Source organism: Oryzias melastigma, linkage group LG5 (assembly GCF_002922805.2).
Source record: "Oryzias melastigma strain HK-1 linkage group LG5, ASM292280v2, whole genome shotgun sequence".
In the NCBI taxonomy this organism is placed as follows: Eukaryota; Metazoa; Chordata; class Actinopteri; order Beloniformes; family Adrianichthyidae; genus Oryzias; species Oryzias melastigma.
This window is the reverse complement of record NC_050516.1, coordinates 33,715,593-33,732,383: the sequence shown is the minus strand read 5'-3', so window position 1 is coordinate 33,732,383 and position 16,791 is coordinate 33,715,593. Positions and strand designations below refer to the sequence as shown.

General features: G+C 41.5%; 1 protein-coding gene across 2 annotated transcripts in view; it reads right to left on the bottom strand.

Annotated features, from left to right (window-relative positions):
• Nucleotides 1-16,791, bottom strand: part of dnmt3bb.1 (DNA (cytosine-5-)-methyltransferase 3 beta, duplicate b.1) — a 31,441-nt gene that overhangs the window by 10,084 nt on the left and 4,566 nt on the right. For both annotated transcript variants that reach the window (XM_024270545.2, XM_024270546.2), the window contains exons 2-10: nt 8,380-8,488; nt 4,890-5,043; nt 3,388-3,473; nt 3,183-3,311; nt 2,673-2,816; nt 2,436-2,594; nt 2,253-2,360; nt 882-1,023; nt 687-809 (exon numbers count right to left, since the gene is read on the bottom strand). In XM_024270545.2, coding sequence (XP_024126313.2) covers nt 687-809; nt 882-1,023; nt 2,253-2,360; nt 2,436-2,594; nt 2,673-2,816; nt 3,183-3,311; nt 3,388-3,473; nt 4,890-5,043; nt 8,380-8,488 — 1,154 coding nt within the window. The remainder of the gene's footprint in view (nt 1-686; nt 810-881; nt 1,024-2,252; nt 2,361-2,435; nt 2,595-2,672; nt 2,817-3,182; nt 3,312-3,387; nt 3,474-4,889; nt 5,044-8,379; nt 8,489-16,791) is intronic.

Sequence of the window (16,791 nt, the reverse complement as noted above, 5' to 3'; positions counted from 1 at the left end):
CTAATCTAATCTAATCTACTTTAATCTAATCTAATCTAATCTAATCGAATCGAATCAAATCTAATCTAATCTAATCTAATCTAATTTAATCTCTAATCTAACCTATACTAATTTAGTATCTGGTCTAACCCTATCTAGTCCTATTCAGTCAAATCGAATCGAATTGAATCTAATCAAATCAATCTAATCTAATCTAATAAAATATAATCCAGTCCTTTCCAGTCTAAATAAGTTTTATTTTGTCTAATTCAATTCCAATCTAATTTAATCTAGTCTAGTTTTGTCTGGTCTAATCTAATCTAATCTAATCTACTATGATAAGATAGAAGCAAATATAGTGTCATGACTACAGAACACGTAGCGACCCAGACGCTGGAACCCGGAAGAAACACAGCAGAGGTCTAGCGTGTCAAATCATATAACGTTTTATCTAGTCTAATCCAGTTTAATCTAATCTAATCTAGTCCTGTCTGGTCTAGTCCAATCTAATCAAATCCACTTTGATCTAAAGTAATCTCATCTAATTTAACGTAGAATGATTAAATCTAAATTCATAAACAAACTTTGAAATGAGCTCATTTGGTCGATGAATCAATTTGAACTCAGTTTGTTCAGTTCGGATCATTTCAATAAGATGAAACTCTTCAACCAAAGTGTACCCCGACCCGACCAGATTCTGAGGTTACCTCTGCAGTACGACTCTTCGGGGGCGGCCTTGGTCTTGCACAGACTGATTTTGGGCCTCTTTGCTCCAGGGAAGTATTCAGGCAGAGACACGTTCAGAAGCTGATGGTCCAGCGGGTTGGAGTCTGCAGAGAGAAACCACCACGTCACCTCCATGTGGACAATCCGCCGTGACAGAGCGGTAGAGCCGTCCTCACCTCCACTGTGTGAGGGTTTCAGGCCGTCCTTCCCTTTGGGCTGGAAGCCCCCGTTGGCCCAGTCCAGCATGGGTTTGATCTGCTCCTCCGGGTTCTCAGAGTCACAGGGAGGAAAAACCTGTCCTGCTCGGACGCTGGCCATCTGTCAAGAGAAACATGAACCCGTTTATACACCAGCTCTTTTTAGACGTGGAACGACAAAAGGGAAAGAATGAAGAAATGCCAAAGTAGTCCTTAACCCTTTAACTGCCTGCTCAACCAAACGGTGGGAAACATTTAGTAAACATGTATTACTCCCCAACGTACGGAGCCCCTAAAGGGAAATTCAAGAAAAAAAATGAAGTAGTTTTTTTCTTTTTTTCAAAAAAATGATAGATAGTAACTGATTAGTAACCAGAACATTTTTTATTCAATTTTTAGAAAAAAGAAAAGAAAACAGTTACTATCTAGTGTGAATCAGTTACTAACCAGATTTTTTTTTCTACTACTTTAATTTTTAGAACAACAAATTATGGTTAGTAACCAAAACGTGTTTTTATTACTTCCATTTTTTTACGGAGCCCCTAAGTATTTTTAGAGAAACATTTTTTTTAACTTATTCATTCAATTTTTTTTAAACCTTGATGTCCTTTTAGGGGCTCCGTAACAAGGCAATAAGCAAACTTTGGTCGTGATTGTAGACTCAGCCTGGTGGTTTTGTAAAAACTGTTCCAACTAAAAGTTTTCTTTTTTCTTATCGTGCGAAAATATGAAAATCACCACATTTCACAATTGTAACTGGCCATCCCATAATAATTTCAAAACTTCTTTTTGATATCCTCAACACACGTCTTGGTTTACAGATTTTGGCCCCATTCATTTTTTTGGATAGTTTCTCTCTGTGACGTCATCAATCATCAATCACCGGGTAAAAGGGGCGTGCACATTTTGGTGAGTTTTTGCTCAGTAGGAAAACAGAGCGCCATAAAACAGCATTATCCAGGAGGACTGCTGTGGGACATAATAAAAGTAAATGTTCGGACTTTAGAAATGTCTCTTTTATTCTCAGAGTGAGTTTACGCTTAAAATACGTGTAAGGCAGTAATAAAAAATAATAAAATTGGAAAAAAATGAATCATTTAAAGGGTAAGAAAACACTAAATCAACTTTTTTGACCTGTTGACCTCTATAAATGGGGTTTTAAAAGTGATGTCTGTTAGTCCTTGCCACATTTTTGACAAGTAAAATAAACTTACTTGTAATTCCTAAAATTTTAGTCTAAAACCGTCTGTCTGCTGCCCCCTACATGTTGAAACGAGGTACAACAGTTGAATTTTGTGATTGGTCAACTGGTTTGATCCCAGGTCATCTTTAGAAGTTGTCCTAAGTCACCTCGATTGCCTGGAAGATGGCTCTGCGGTAGGAGGCCAGCTTGGTGTAGGACGCCTGGCTGAAAAACTTGGGGAAGGCGGTGATGGAGTCCAGCTTGTCTGCTGAGACCTGAGCAGAGAACAAAGGCACGGACTCAAACCTCCGTCCCAGGTGAACGACCATGACCTCGGCGTGCCTCTTTACCTCGGAGAACTTGCCGTCTCCGAACCACTGCAGCCACCTCATGCCGTGACTGGCCTGCCGCTTGCCGGTGGCTCGCCAGGTCACCACAATGCCCGGCCACCAGGAGAAACCTTTGATCTTCCCCCATACCAGCTCACCGATGCAAAAGCCTTTATTGTCCTAAAAACATCAAGGAGATTTGAATTTCATCTCCAACTTCAGCTGCTCACACGGACAGAAGTGAGGAGCTGAACTCACGTTGTACTCTGGTTGGGTTCCAGCGCTAGACGTGGTGCTGCTGCTTTGGGCAGAGTCTTTGGAGTCTTGTTCCATCAGATCCAGACAAGGCGTGTCCGGGGCCCCTCCAGACACGCCTTCAGACCCCCGGGGGCCACAGGTAAACTGAGAGACACAGAAGAGGGCGTCACGCTGCGACTCAAGACCATGGAGGCGTTACCGTCATGAGCTTGACCAGTTCAGTAAATTAGCCAAAACAGCTAGCATGTAGCTGAAATATTAGCAAAACTCCAAAATAGACTAAATCTTAGTAAATACTAAAATAGCATAGGCCGGATAGAATTACCTGGAGGGCCAGATCCGGCCCCCGGGCCTTGACTTTTACAAAAGTGCTTTAGAATAATCAATTGAACAGTGAAGCATGTTTGTGGGAGGAAGCCGTGCGCACATACACGAGGTAAAAGTGCTAACCACTGTGTAGCCCAGAATCAACCAAATGTTTGCATGTTTTTCCACCCGAGGGATGCTGACCACGGACACGCTGTGCTCCTCTTTGCGGTTCTGTCTGCGTGGCTTGGTGTGTTTCTGCAGAGTCAGACCGGCCTGGTAGATGGTCCTGGGCTGAGGTTTCTGCCGTAAGCTCAGCTGTGAAGGCTTTTCCTGGGAACACAGACAACTTCAGAAACAACATCTACAGGAGAAAACTCCTCCTCATGTGCTGCAGTATAGCAGGTACCTCGCTGTAGGAGTCCCAGGTACGCTCCCCTTCCTCTGGCCTCTTCCTGCTCCTCTTCCTGCTTCCCCTCAAGCAGCGGTTAGCATCTGAGCGAAGACGAAGCAAACGGACAGACTTGTGAGCAGATTTGCTAGATAAACTGTGCAAACCCAAGTGTCAATCTAAACGCTTTCCTAAGAAGGGTTTGTCTCTATGAAGCAAACCTCTGTTAGAGACGTTATATTATATTTACTTTATATTTATATTTATATTAGGGCTGGGAATTGATAAAAAAAAATAATCACAAATCTGGAAATTAATCGCGATTAATCAGCCTTTTTTTTTGTCTGTTAGAGTATTTACCAACCACTTTCATTCATTCATTCATTCATCTTCTTGTCCGCTTTTTCCCTTCCAGGGTCGCGGGGGTGCCGGAGCCTATCCCGGCTACTGATGGGCGAAGGCGGGGTACACCCTGGACAGGTCGCCAGTCTGTCTCAGGGCCTCAATCACACCCATCCACTCTCACAATCACACCTAGGGACAATTCAGAGTCACCAATGAACCTATGAAGCATGTTTTTGGACGGTGGGAGGAAGCCGGAGTCCCCAGTGAAAACCCACGCATGCACGGGGAGAACATGCAAACTCCACACAGAAAGGTCCCAGCCGGGATTCGAACCGGGGCCTTCTCGCTGTGAGGCAAGAGCGCTAACCACTGCGCCACCTCCCACACTAGAGAGAACCTCAGAGCAAAAAGTCAAAGTGCTGAAAATCCCCCAAATCTTGCTCCAGGTTTTTTGTTTTTACGACTCTGTTCCCTTAATGTCTGTCTGGGAGTCACATTAATCCAACCAGGAACTAACTTAAATCATTCATTTCTCTTTCATGATCATGTTTGGTCCTTCCGTGCTTTGAAGCGGACATTACCCACGCACCACTCCCAAATCCAGGTCCCTGATTGGTCAGTGTGCTGCTGCGATTATGGGTAAAAATGTTGAACCGGGTTGAACATTCAGCACGCGCTCAGCGGCTGGGGGGGCGATGGGATGAGCGTGTGCGGCTGTAGAGTGTTCAGTCACACGGAACACAACATGAACCGAGTATGAAGGATTTGTGATCGTTTCAGTATTCTGTACAATTGTTTATCTGTATTGAATCATTTCTGTTAGTAGGAAAACAGACAATTTGATGTAAAGAAAACAAACTTGGCCTTAAAACACCTTTAATTCAATGTGTTGAAAAAAAAAAATCTGGAAAAATTTGAAATCGTGACTTTAAAACCATGAATGGAATTGAATCTTGGCTTGACTGAATTGTTATCAAATGTGATCCAAAGTGCTGAAAAAGCTGCAGATGAACAGATCTTGATACGTTCTCCTCATTCTCCACAGTGTCTGTAACAGGAAGCTCTGCAGCCTTCAAAATAAAACTCAGCTCACTGTTAAAAATGCAAAAAGGCCTCGGGATGAAGCCTCGTCACACAGACACGTTAGCACGGGCAGGTCGGTGATGAGACGTCACCTTGTGATGAGGCAGCGTCTTCGTTGGGTTTGGGGCTGAAGGGGGGGGAGGGCGGTTCAGCTGCCGTCAGAGGGCTGTTCTCATTGGTCAGCTCCACGCCGCTGTCGTTCTCGGACAGACCTTCAGCTCCAGAGGTGTCTCTGTTCACCGCCGCCTGCAGGAAGACACAGATTCTAATCTCTGAGGTCTGGAATGGACCATTCACTCTGGGGGAGGGGGTTCAACCCCTCCTCGGAAAATATTCATTTAATAATCCACATTCTTCTCACAAGCTCTTCCACATTGGATTAAATCGCTGAACTAAAATCCACTGTTGTCAAATAAAATCCAAACAATATTACACAAAAATTGTCCTGTCTGCAGTAATGACTAAATTATAAATATTCAGACTAACTTCTTAGGTCAGTTTTTTAGTAACGAGCTTTTTCGGTTACAAACTGACCTTCTATTGTTATCTAACTACAGCATGAGGTCAAGAAAAATGTGTGATTTTAGTTGTCAAGAAAACAAAAAGACAGATGACTACAGACCAAACCACGATGGAGGAGAAATGACAAAAAGACAGAACAGCAGATGGTGACAGGAAGGAAGTTTCCCTTTCAGACAGAATGATATACGAGGAGGAAAAAGAGGAAGAAGCAGTAACGGACGGCGGGGGCCCCATTCCATCTGTTTGTGGTTGCAGGTGTTAGGAAACGCAGGAAAAGTCTGTGTGGAGACGGTGAAAGTGTGTTTTTATGGTAGAAGTGAAAGGCTGTTCTCTAGTTCCTTCCTCGCTGTATCTGCTGATGCTGTGCTGCAGTTATTCTTTCTGCAGCTGCTTCTGTCTGGCACGCGGCCTCACAGCCAGCATCTTTTCTAAGTCAGACCTGTGCGACATGCTGGCACATCCGCGAGTCTGTCCTGAGACTCACAAACTCATGTTTGGTGAGAGAAAAGCCTGAGTCAGTGTTGCACTTACGGGTGGATACGGGCGGGCTGCGGGTGACTAATGGAACATTTCAAGATCAAATTGATAAGACCCACAAAGAAAAGCTTCTGTGTCAGTTTGAGGCACTGAACCTTGAAGCAGGTTAAGCAATGAGCGCAAAAATGTTTAAATATCTATAAATTCAAGTAAATATACAAAAAAATGTTTGTTTCACAATGTGGAGATAAGAGGAGTTAAAGAATCAACAGGGATTTGAACACATTCCAAATACATGGTTGTGTAGACTTGAATGTTTTGAAATAATCAATGGAATTACACTGCCTGGCCAAAAAAAAGTCGCCACCTGGATTTAACTAAGCAAATACGAGCCTCCTATTGGATAATTACTGCATGGGTGATTATCTTTTAGCTGGCAACAAGTTATTTAAACCCAACTGGTGCAAAGAGTTGCTTCTCATTTCCTAAACAACCATGTGGAAAGACACATCCCGCGGTCGTGGGAAGATGTTAGTCTGTTTGAGAAGTCATTGGCATTCATCAAGCAGAGAAAACGTCTCAGGAGATTACAGAAACGACTAAAATTGGGTTAAGAACTGTCCAACGCATTATTAAAAACTGGAAGGATAGTAGGGACCCATCGTCTTCTAGAAGGAAATGTGTCCGGAAAAAAATCCTGAATGATGGTGATCGGCGATCACTTAAACGTGTGGTGAGAAGAAAAACAACAGTAGAACTCAGGGCTCTATTTAATAGTGAAAGTAAGAGCATTTTCACATGGACAATGTGAACTGAACTCAAGGGATTGGGACTGAACAGCTGTGGAGCCTTAAGAAACCCACTGATCAGTGAGGCTAACCGGAAAAAAATACTTCAGTTTGCTCGGGAGCATAAAGATTGGACTCTAGAGCAATGGAAGAAGGTCATGTGGTCTGATGAGTCCAGATTTACCCTGTTCTAGAGTGATGGGCGCATCACGATAAGAAGAGAGGCAGGTGAGGTGATGCACCCATCATGCCTAGTGCCTACTGTACAAGCCTGTGGGGGCAGTGTTATGATCTGGGGTTGCTGTAGTTGGTCAGGTCTGGGTTCAGCAACAGTGTGTGATCAAAGAATGAGGTCAGCTGACTACCTGAAAATACTGAATGAGCAGGTTATTCCATCAAGGGATTTCTTCTTCCCTGATGGCACGGGCTTATTCCACGATGACAATGCCAGGATTCATCGGGATCAAATTGTGAAAGACTGGTTCAGGGAGCATGAGACATCATTTTCACACATGGATTGGCCACCACAGAGTCCAGACCTTAACCCCACTGAGAATCTCTGGGATGTGCTGGAGAAGGCTTTGCCCAGCGGTCAGACTCGACCATCAATGCAAGATCTTGGTGAAAAATGAATGCAACACTGGATGGAAATAATCTTGTGACATTGCAGAAGCTTATCGGAACAATGCCACAGCCAATGTGTGCCGTAATCAAAGCTAAAGGCGGTCCAACAAAATATTGGAGTGTATGACCCTTTATGTTTTTGATGGAGACTTTTTTTGGCCAGGCAGTGTAATTATAAACAGAATCAGAATACTTTATTTATCCCAGGGGGAAACTGCATTTACAGCAGAGCTTCTATCACCTAATTGCTACGGATAAGAACGGGAATACACAAGAGAAAAAAATCCAATTAGTGCAAAAATGTTATGTACAAGATATACATATATATGAGAAACTGTTTATAATAAAGAGTTATACAGTTTAATTGCCACAGGAAGGAAGGATCTTCTGTGGCGGTCAGTTTTTATTGCAGGGAGTCTCAGTCTCGCAGTCCGTGAGCTCTTGTAATGGTCAAGGAGCGGGTGGAGGGGGTGGGCGGAGTAATCCAGGATGCTTTGCAGTTTCTTCAGCCTCCTTCTTTCCATTACTGTCTCAAAGGAGTCTAGCTTCACTCCCACAACGTCCCCTGCCTTGGAGATGAGTTTGTTTAACTTATTGCCATCTGCAACCCTCAGACTGCTGCCCCAGCACACCACAGCAAACAAGATGGCACTGGAGACCACAGACTCATAAAAAATCCTCATCATAGTTTTGCAGATGCTGAATGATCTGAGTCTCCGAAGTAGAGCCGGCTCTGACCCTTTAAATACAAAGCATCAGGGTTCCGACCCAGTCCAGTTTGCTCTCAATGTACTCCCAGTACAATGTTTGAACCCAGGTACTTGTAGTCCTCCACTGTGTCCACACTGACCCGCTGGATGGAGACCGGGGTCAAAGGAGACTTGATCTTCAGGTTCACCACCAGTTCCTTAGTTTTGGTGACGTTGAGCTGCAGATGGTTCCGCTCACTCCATGAGACAAAGTCTCCATGGACCCAAAAACCATCAGTAACTGTACAGGTGCACCACCGGTTTGCACCATGACCCCATGGGTCCATATGACTATAGATAAAGTTGCTCACAGCCCTATGTGTGCTCTTACACATGTGCATTAACATCAGGTCATAGGAACTAGAACCTTTTTCTTTGACTAATGCTGATAGAGTTAATAATAAGTGTGTGGTGTGACTCACAGTGGCCGTCATGTTGTTGCTCTCCTCCATGATTGCAGCAGAAAAGCTGTTGGAAGGCATCTCTGTAGTGGTGGCCGGGTTCAGAGGTTGTCCTGACTCTTTCTGAAACCTGAGGGACACACAAAAGAGATGCTCTTGTTTCTGGAAAATGCTGTGGAATTCACCAAACCAAGAAGTCTTTCATAACAGAGAAAATGAAGAGGAGGACTTCGGGAGAAATGGCTTTCATAAACAGTTAGGGTTGTTAAAGTTGTAGGAAATCCAGCCAGTTGTCATATTTGAAACTGGGTTATTGAGTGTGTTTACTAGAATGTACTACAGTGCCACTAAATGTTGACGCCCAAAGACCTCACCTGCCCCAAATGAAAAACTTTCCACCACCCGAGAGTCTGGAACGAGCAACTTTTGAAAAGACCAGCATAAAAAAATCTACATTTATATCACCTTTCAAAAGTATTTGAAATAATAATTGTTTCCTTCAAACTTTGCTTTTGGCGAAGCAATTCTGACTTTTGGCCTTCTAGCTGTTAGTTTGTCGAGGTCATCTGGAGAAATTTGACCCCACTCTTCTAGAAGCCCCTCCCACAAGCTGGATTGGCTGGAGGGCCCGTCTATCGTACCGTACGGTCATGCTGCTCCCACAACAGCTCAATGGGGTTTAGATCTGGTGACTGCACTGGTCACTCCATTACAGATCGAATGCCAGCTGCTGCTTCTTCTCTAAATCGTTCTTGCACAGACTGGAGGTGTGCTTTCGGTCATCGTCCTGTTGGAGGATGAAAGTGGTTCCAATCAAGCGCTGTCCACGGGGTGTGGCATGGAGTGATAGTCTTCCTTATTTAAAGTCCCCTATACCCTGAACAAATCTACCAGGTTATCAGCACCAAAGCAACCCCACGTTACCATCTTACTTGTCAGATGGTGTCAGGCACTGTTCCAGCATCTTTGCATTTGTACTGCATCTCACAAATGTTCTTCTGTCAGATCCAAACACCTCAAACTTTGAAGAGTCCATCCAGAACTCTTTTTTCCAATCTTTCTCTGTGTCCTTTTGCTCATATGAAAATTTTTCTTTTGAAGGTCAGTCTCAGATTTGGCTTTTTCTTTGCTGCTCTGCCCTGAAGGTCAGCATCCTGAAGTCTTCACTGTAGATGTTTACACTGGTGTTTTGGAGCAACAATTTAAGCCAGTTGACAACCTGTGAGGTGCTTATTCCTCAAACTAGAGACTCTAATGTACTTAATAGTCTTGGTCAGTTGTGCAACAAGGCTTCCCACTTCTTCTACTCTAGTTAGGGCCTGTTTGTGCTGTTCTCTAAGGAGAGTAGTACACACCATTCAAGGAAATCTTCAGTTCTTCTCATTTTTTCTAATAGAATAGCCTTCATTTCTATGAACAACAACAGACTGCTGAATTTCACATTCAAGTTCTCTTTTTGAAGCGTTTAATCCACTCCACAAAAGTGATGCTCCAGAAACTCAACCTACTCACATGAAGGTCAGCTTTACAGCTTCTCTAACCATCCAAACTAATTTCAGGTGTGCCAACATGATTGCACAAAGGTTTTCGAATCATCTGTTAGCCTCCTGACACAATGAACATTGGGCCTCTAGTCACTTACGTAGATAACGCACCAAAAACCAGACATTTGCAGCTGGAAAAGTCATGTTTTAATCATTTAACACCGGCAGGGTTGAATATTTTGGTTTGGTCAGAGGGATGCAATCCTGTTGGCCGCTCCTGGTCTAGAGCAACCCTAAAAGAATGACACCACATTTTCTGTTTTTGATTTGACAGCCTCTTTACATGTTTGTATTTTCAGTAATTATTCCCATGGCGCATTTATGAGAGACTAAGAACAAATAAAACAGCACACTGACTGTCCCCACCGGCTTTTAGTGTTCTAAATAGTTTTGGATGTTTCTGTTCCTGCTTTTCCTGCTTCTGTACAGACTAACTAAAAGCAGAGAAAGTTTTTCCAGCTCTCAGTGAGCGGCTGAAAGCAGGTCTGACATGCCCACACAGTCCTTATGTAAACAGATAGTCTGTGTGGAAAAGGGAGGTGAATGTGTTTGTACATGCTCAATAAACCTGATGCGACTGTGCAGTCTCTAGAGTCTGAAGGGACACACAGGTGGAGACTTCCTCTGGTAAAACATTTGTCAGCAACGACAGCACTCATGGAGTCAGAGGGAGAATGTTCTACCTGTCTTGACTAGAAGTTTAGTGACAGATCTTTGGTTGTTGCAGCAGATTTTATAAAAAACTAATAAAAAACTTTTAAGATCAAATATTTGCTTCTAAAGGTCTTTAGTCCCTTTTGAGATGGGGACTCCAAAAAATCACTTTTTCCTAGATTTGACTTAATGTCAGGCTAAGATTAGGGTTAGGATTGATCTAGCCATGAATGAAGTTAAAGTAAATACTAAAGCAGCAAGTAAAGTAGTCAGAGGAAGAAACAAGTCAGTCCTGGGTCTAAATAAGATCAGCTAGACAACAAAAAGTCTTTGGATTGAGGTTTGATCAAGGTGATCTTAGGTCAAGTGTCTTGCAAAACAAGTCTGTGCAAGGAGACCTGAGGAGGTTTAGGTTTACACACTCGTGTGTACCGACTCACAATTCTATTCAACTCAACAACTCAAACCTCAACAAAAGTGAAATGAAGCATGGACATCACGTGTCAAACACGTGAAAAAAAACTAGAGTGATGCTGGGGAGCCATCATCTATGAGGAAGAAATGTGGTAAAACTGTTGTAATAGTTGTGATTGACGATAACTTACATGTTTGGTGAAATTTAAGTAAGAACTTTTCAAGATGGTGGGGTCATGTTGCATAGGTAGAGCAGTCGGCCTCTGATTGGAGGATTGTAGGTTTGGTCTCATGTGTCGAAGTGTCTTTAAGTAAGACGGTGGACCCCACATTGCTCCGGGAGTTAAAGGTTGACGCCGGTATTCTGCAGCTGAGCTGATATCAGTGTGTGAAAGTGTGTGTATGGGACTGTAAAGTGTTTTAGCCCTGAGAGAAAGAGTGACTAAAGTATGCACCATCTACTAATCAAATGAACTGAGGTAAAAAAGACGGAACTGTTGGGTTGCCCCCAAAAAATGCGTGTTGTCAATCTGTTCACCTGGCAGGTGTAGCCAATGCTCCTTGATTAGCACCTGCTAACCATTTAAGACAGAGAAGGACACAAAAGGTAGACAGGGAGTCGAGCAGGAGGCAGCAAGGCTTGAGGTTTAGGTTTTGTTGTGCAGGATTTGTTTTAGTTTTTTCCCCCTATTTGTCCTCAGCAGTCTTACACTGCTGGGTTTTGTTATTTTAGTTTGGGGTTGGAACTTGGATGTCTTGATTTGAAGGCTTTGTTTATTTGCTTTCTTTATTTAGCTTTGGTTAGGCAGCCCTCAGCAGGGAGCTGCTGACTCTGACGGCCGACATTGCTGGGTCAGAAGTCTCTTTGACTGAGGTTCCAATCCCTTTTGGTTTGTCTTTTTGTTTGTACCAGCACACTAATTATACAGTTTTGTTATTTCTTTTAGGATACAGGGTTTCATTTATTTAATAAACTGTGTTCCTTTTACTCCTGTTAGTGTCCAGTTGTTATGTTATGGTCCCCTGTTGTGTTTTTCCCGTAGACTCAGGCCAGGTTTGTCCATTGTGGATGCAACATTCATCCTTTCACTTTTACTTTTTCAATGTAAAAACTCCACATTTCTGCTGGTCTCTCTCATGAATTTTTGCTTCTATGTGGACTTTAGAACTCAGTATTTTTGTGAAGTTGCACATTTGTATAAAATAATGCAGCCAGAACACAACACTGTTTATACTAAAGGTTCCCTTTTTTCCAGAACTTGTTTTGATGTCTGCTGAACTTTCTGGCTCATGGACTTCAGAACACCTTTTTAAGCTGGTGTTATTTCAAGTGCCTAAGTTGCATTTTATATTTGTAAGTTTTTGATTTTGTGTGTACATGTGAATACACAATTACAAATACACACTGTTACACACAAAATGTATAGAAAGAGTTTCAAATGACGTGTTCTGCACACAAATCCAATGATTCTACTGTCTCTCAGTAGCACAACTGAGCTGTAGGTAAAAATAAATTGATCATCTAATAAATGTTAGTCCTAACAATGAACATCTGATTAATAGATTATCCAAAAATCCTTGTTCCCAAAGCCTGAGGACATAAAACCTCCTAACCTAACAGTCTGAGGTCTGTTGGTTTGGTAAACACTGATCCAGGTTATAAAAGAACGCAGACGCACCTCTGAAGTGAACAATCACTAACAGACGGAGGCGGAGCTCCAGCAGTAAGACCTGCTTATCACTCATGGAGCCAACCCTGGATTTAGCTGTTTTTTAAAGGTCAGACATTCACTGCCGCTACAGTGTCAATCAAAAAGATCAATCATGTCTGCTATCGAGTCTCTCTGACTCTTATTGAGTTGGAGTCTGAATTATCAGATTTTTGCTGCTTACATGCTTTCCCTCTAGCTTACAGCCCCTCACAACCCCAACCTAGCATTAGAGCTGCTCCGCTCCATTCTAATGCGCTCACTGGCAGACAAATAGATCCATGAACGTCTTTGTTTTCCTCGTCTGAGCTGGTTATTTCAGTTCTGATGAACTCCTGTTGCTATGTGGAACTATGTCGTAGAAATCAACACAGAGTTTGTCTAAAAGTAACATAGTCCACATGAAAAGACCACTGGGAACACTTTTATAATAGATCAACAAGACCGCAGCATTGTTGGGAGGCTGCGGTAAATCTTTATGAGACCTGTGCACAGACAAATGCACACCGCTTCCAGAGAACCCAAACAGCAGGGTAATAAATTCATCTTGACAGATGTGACGGCCTGATAAAACCCCACGGGATTAGTTTAGTAGAACTGTAGAGCTATCACTGCTAACGGTTTTCCTAAAACTGTCATCTCGTGATAAAATTTGGACGCTCTGGTGTAGATTGTAGGTGAGATCTTTGTTTTCCAAACAGCAGGTGCAGCAAATCGTGTTGTCTTTCATTTTATTCAATAAATGTTTCAGTGGATAACCAAAGAAGCACATTGTGTTCGATTAAAAAAAGAAATAGTTGCTTTTTGTGCCTTTTTCCCCCCTCTTTGATTAAATAAAATTGGTGTCATTTGTTCGAAGTTTTTGTTTTTTGTTCAAAAATTTTTTGTGCTATTTTTTAAGAAGTTCAAACAGGCTGGGCACTAACCTCATCTGCTCATGAAAACCAGAAGATGACCTGCAAATACAAAGACAAAATGTGTCTTTCTTTTGTCTACTTTTGGAGATTTTGTTGTGATTTTTTTTTTGTTGTTTTTTTTAGGTTTTATATATATATATATAATATTTAATAATGATTTTTTTAAATCATTTTCTTGGTTTTTCAGTTTAACATTTTTTGATAATTACAACTTTTTTGGACATATTTCTATAGATTTTTAACATATTTTTAGATTTTCAAGATAATATTTTTTGTTATTTGAAATATTAATTTCTAATTCTTTGATATTTATTTTTTCCATTTCTCTAAAAAATTTTGTTTTTCAAGGTAATGTTTTTAGGACTCCAACAGTTGTAGATGAACTTGCAATCTAGAGACAGAGTGATACTAGAGATTTCTGTCGAGTTTGTTTCTTATCTATTCTTTATTATTTAACTATCTATGCTTCTGTTTGGTGCAGTGAAATTCACGTGTTGTTGGATCGTCTGTGCTCCTGTTCTTGGCCGTGGACCTCACCTCTGGCTCGTCATCTCCCATCTCGGAGGGGAGAGATTCCAACTGGATTGCATTCATACAGTCCTATCTGGATGAACTCTATTTAAATACGTAGTTGTTGAGTTAGAATTCTTCTTTGACAGTCCAGGTAAATCACCTGTGCATCCTGGGAGAGGATCTCTCCTTCATGTGGACATCCCTGAGGTTTCTTCTTTTTTTTTCCTAGAATCAGTTTTTTTATTAGTTTTTCCTCACTGGAAAGGAGGTCTAAGGACAGAGATAACCAGTTTAGTTTTGTCTGTTTAGTTTATTTTATTAAGCAGCTATTGTTTATATTTTATGAGCTACTTTCTGCTTTTGCACAATTATCGGCATGAATCCCAACGAGACAATTGTTTGTCATATTGGGCAATATAAATAAAACTGAATTGAATTGAAATTGTTTTAACACTAATAAGTATTCAGACATTATTAACTGAAAAAGTTACAAACATTGCTTGAATTGGTCAAGGCAAACCTCAAAGCTCAGAACAGGCGGATCCTATTTATCAAAACTGTAAGTCACTTATTTTCAGCATCCCTCAAAATAAACATAAACACTTGACACTGGTAAATAGAACTAATAATTTCCCCTTTTTGCTCTGTAATGTTTGTGGATTAAGTAGGAAGAACAAAACAGTCTGGTGATATGACAAACACGTAATGACACAGATTGTGACTTTTGAACTCTTAATTGCAGCTCATCTGACAGTTTTCATGAGCAAATAAGATTACTGCAGATCCTGTTTGTAGGTCTTTACTTTTGTAGTTCCTAAAAATATTAGCACAAAAAATGTGAATAAAAAATATTCATTTTTTTCCCTTATTGAATAAAGTACGATTTCAGAGAAAACAGTTCAGCTGCTTGAATGAACCTTTGCAGGTTTAATCTATTTACTAACTCCATAATTACGTTTTTTTCAACTTACTTTACACCAACTTGGTACTTTTCACGTACTTTTACATGTTCACACCACGATTCTGCCAGGCACATGTGTGCAAAGAACTCCTCCCACACACACACGCACAGGCGTGCACGTGTGTCATTGCAGAGGGCTTGTTTCAGCTTCAGAAGCGGAGAAAGGGAAGTGAGTGTGAATCAGCGGAGCTGAGGAAGGATGGGGGGCAGCATAAAGGGGCCATTGAAAAGGGGCCACAGAGGATGAAAGCGTCACATCAAAGTTCTGTATGGCGACTGGAGATTAGGGACCACATTGCAAGTTGGAATTGTTCGCTTGCAGAAGTGTGTGTGTGTACATGTGTGTTTGTGGGTCATTGTGGGTGTGTGAATGGCAGGTCAGCTCCTTGGGTTCTGTCCTGGGGGGGCTGCATTCCTCAACTGTAATGTACTTTATGGCCCCTTCCAGTACAAATCATCCTCAACCATTTATAGTGTAGTAACTGAGGTTTACTATCCGTTAGCAAGAGAATAACTTTAGTTTCTTTAAGTCAAATCCTTAAGAAAGTTGAGAATTTTCTGCAAACTATTTCAGAACTTAACATTAGACAAAAATGTGCAAAATAACATAATAGATTAACCTAAATACAATGAGAACGAGTTGAAATATGATGCAACATGATTTAGAAAAACATCCAAATTGAAGTGCAAGCATCAGTTTGAACTTCAGCGCACTCAGCCATGAAAAGGACACGAGAGCACCAAAGCGAAAAAGCCGATTTCCGACCGTCTGTCAGAAAAAAACGAGATCCCACCTCAGTATTGAACAAAACCTTTCCACTGATGCTGCCATTTTATTCTATTCTTTGCTGCAAATTTGTGTATTCTATAAAAAGTACAAAACATCACCGTACTTCAAAGTGACAGACAGGAATTTCCTTTGAAATTCAGTGTCACTGTATTGGAATCAAGCCAGCAACTTTCACTCAGCCTCGATTTAAAACTCCAACTTCAGACCAAAAAAGACATTTATGTGCAGTCACATCTAAAAATGTCTAAATTCACTTTTTTTATGCCCAGTGCATAAATGTTTACAGTCTAAATCACTTTACACTCTTTGTGATGGAGCAGTTTCACAGATTTATTTGTGTAATTCTTCTTCTTTTGTTTCTGAATCATGATCGTCGTGTCTCCCGTCCAGAAAACGTTCATTTTACCAGAGTTACAGAAATCTCAGATCGCAAGCAGGTCTTTGTTTTCATCCTGTTATCCTGAACTTATTTTTCTGTGATGGTTTGAACTTTGAGTTTAAACCAGAGAGAAGAGAGTGAAAAGAGAAGTGCATGTCAACAAGTTTGGTTGTGTGTTTTTGTAAATATGCTAACACAGCAGCATGTAGCAGTGTACGGTGTGTACTGAGCTAATGCTTTTAATGCAGCTAATGCTTTTAATGCGGCTAACACTTAACGCAGCTGACACTTTTAGCGCAGCTAACACTTTTAATACAACTAATGCTTCTAACACAGCTTACGCTTTTAATGCGGCTAACGCTTTTAGCGCAGCTAACACTTTTAATACAACTAATGCTTCTAACACAGCTTACGCTTTTAATGCGGCTAACGCTTTTAGCGCAGCTAGCATTTTTAATGCAGCTAATGTTTTTAGCGCAGCTTACGCTTTTAATGCGGCTGACGCTTTTAGCGCAGCTAACACTTTTAATGCAGCTAAAGCTTTTAATGCAG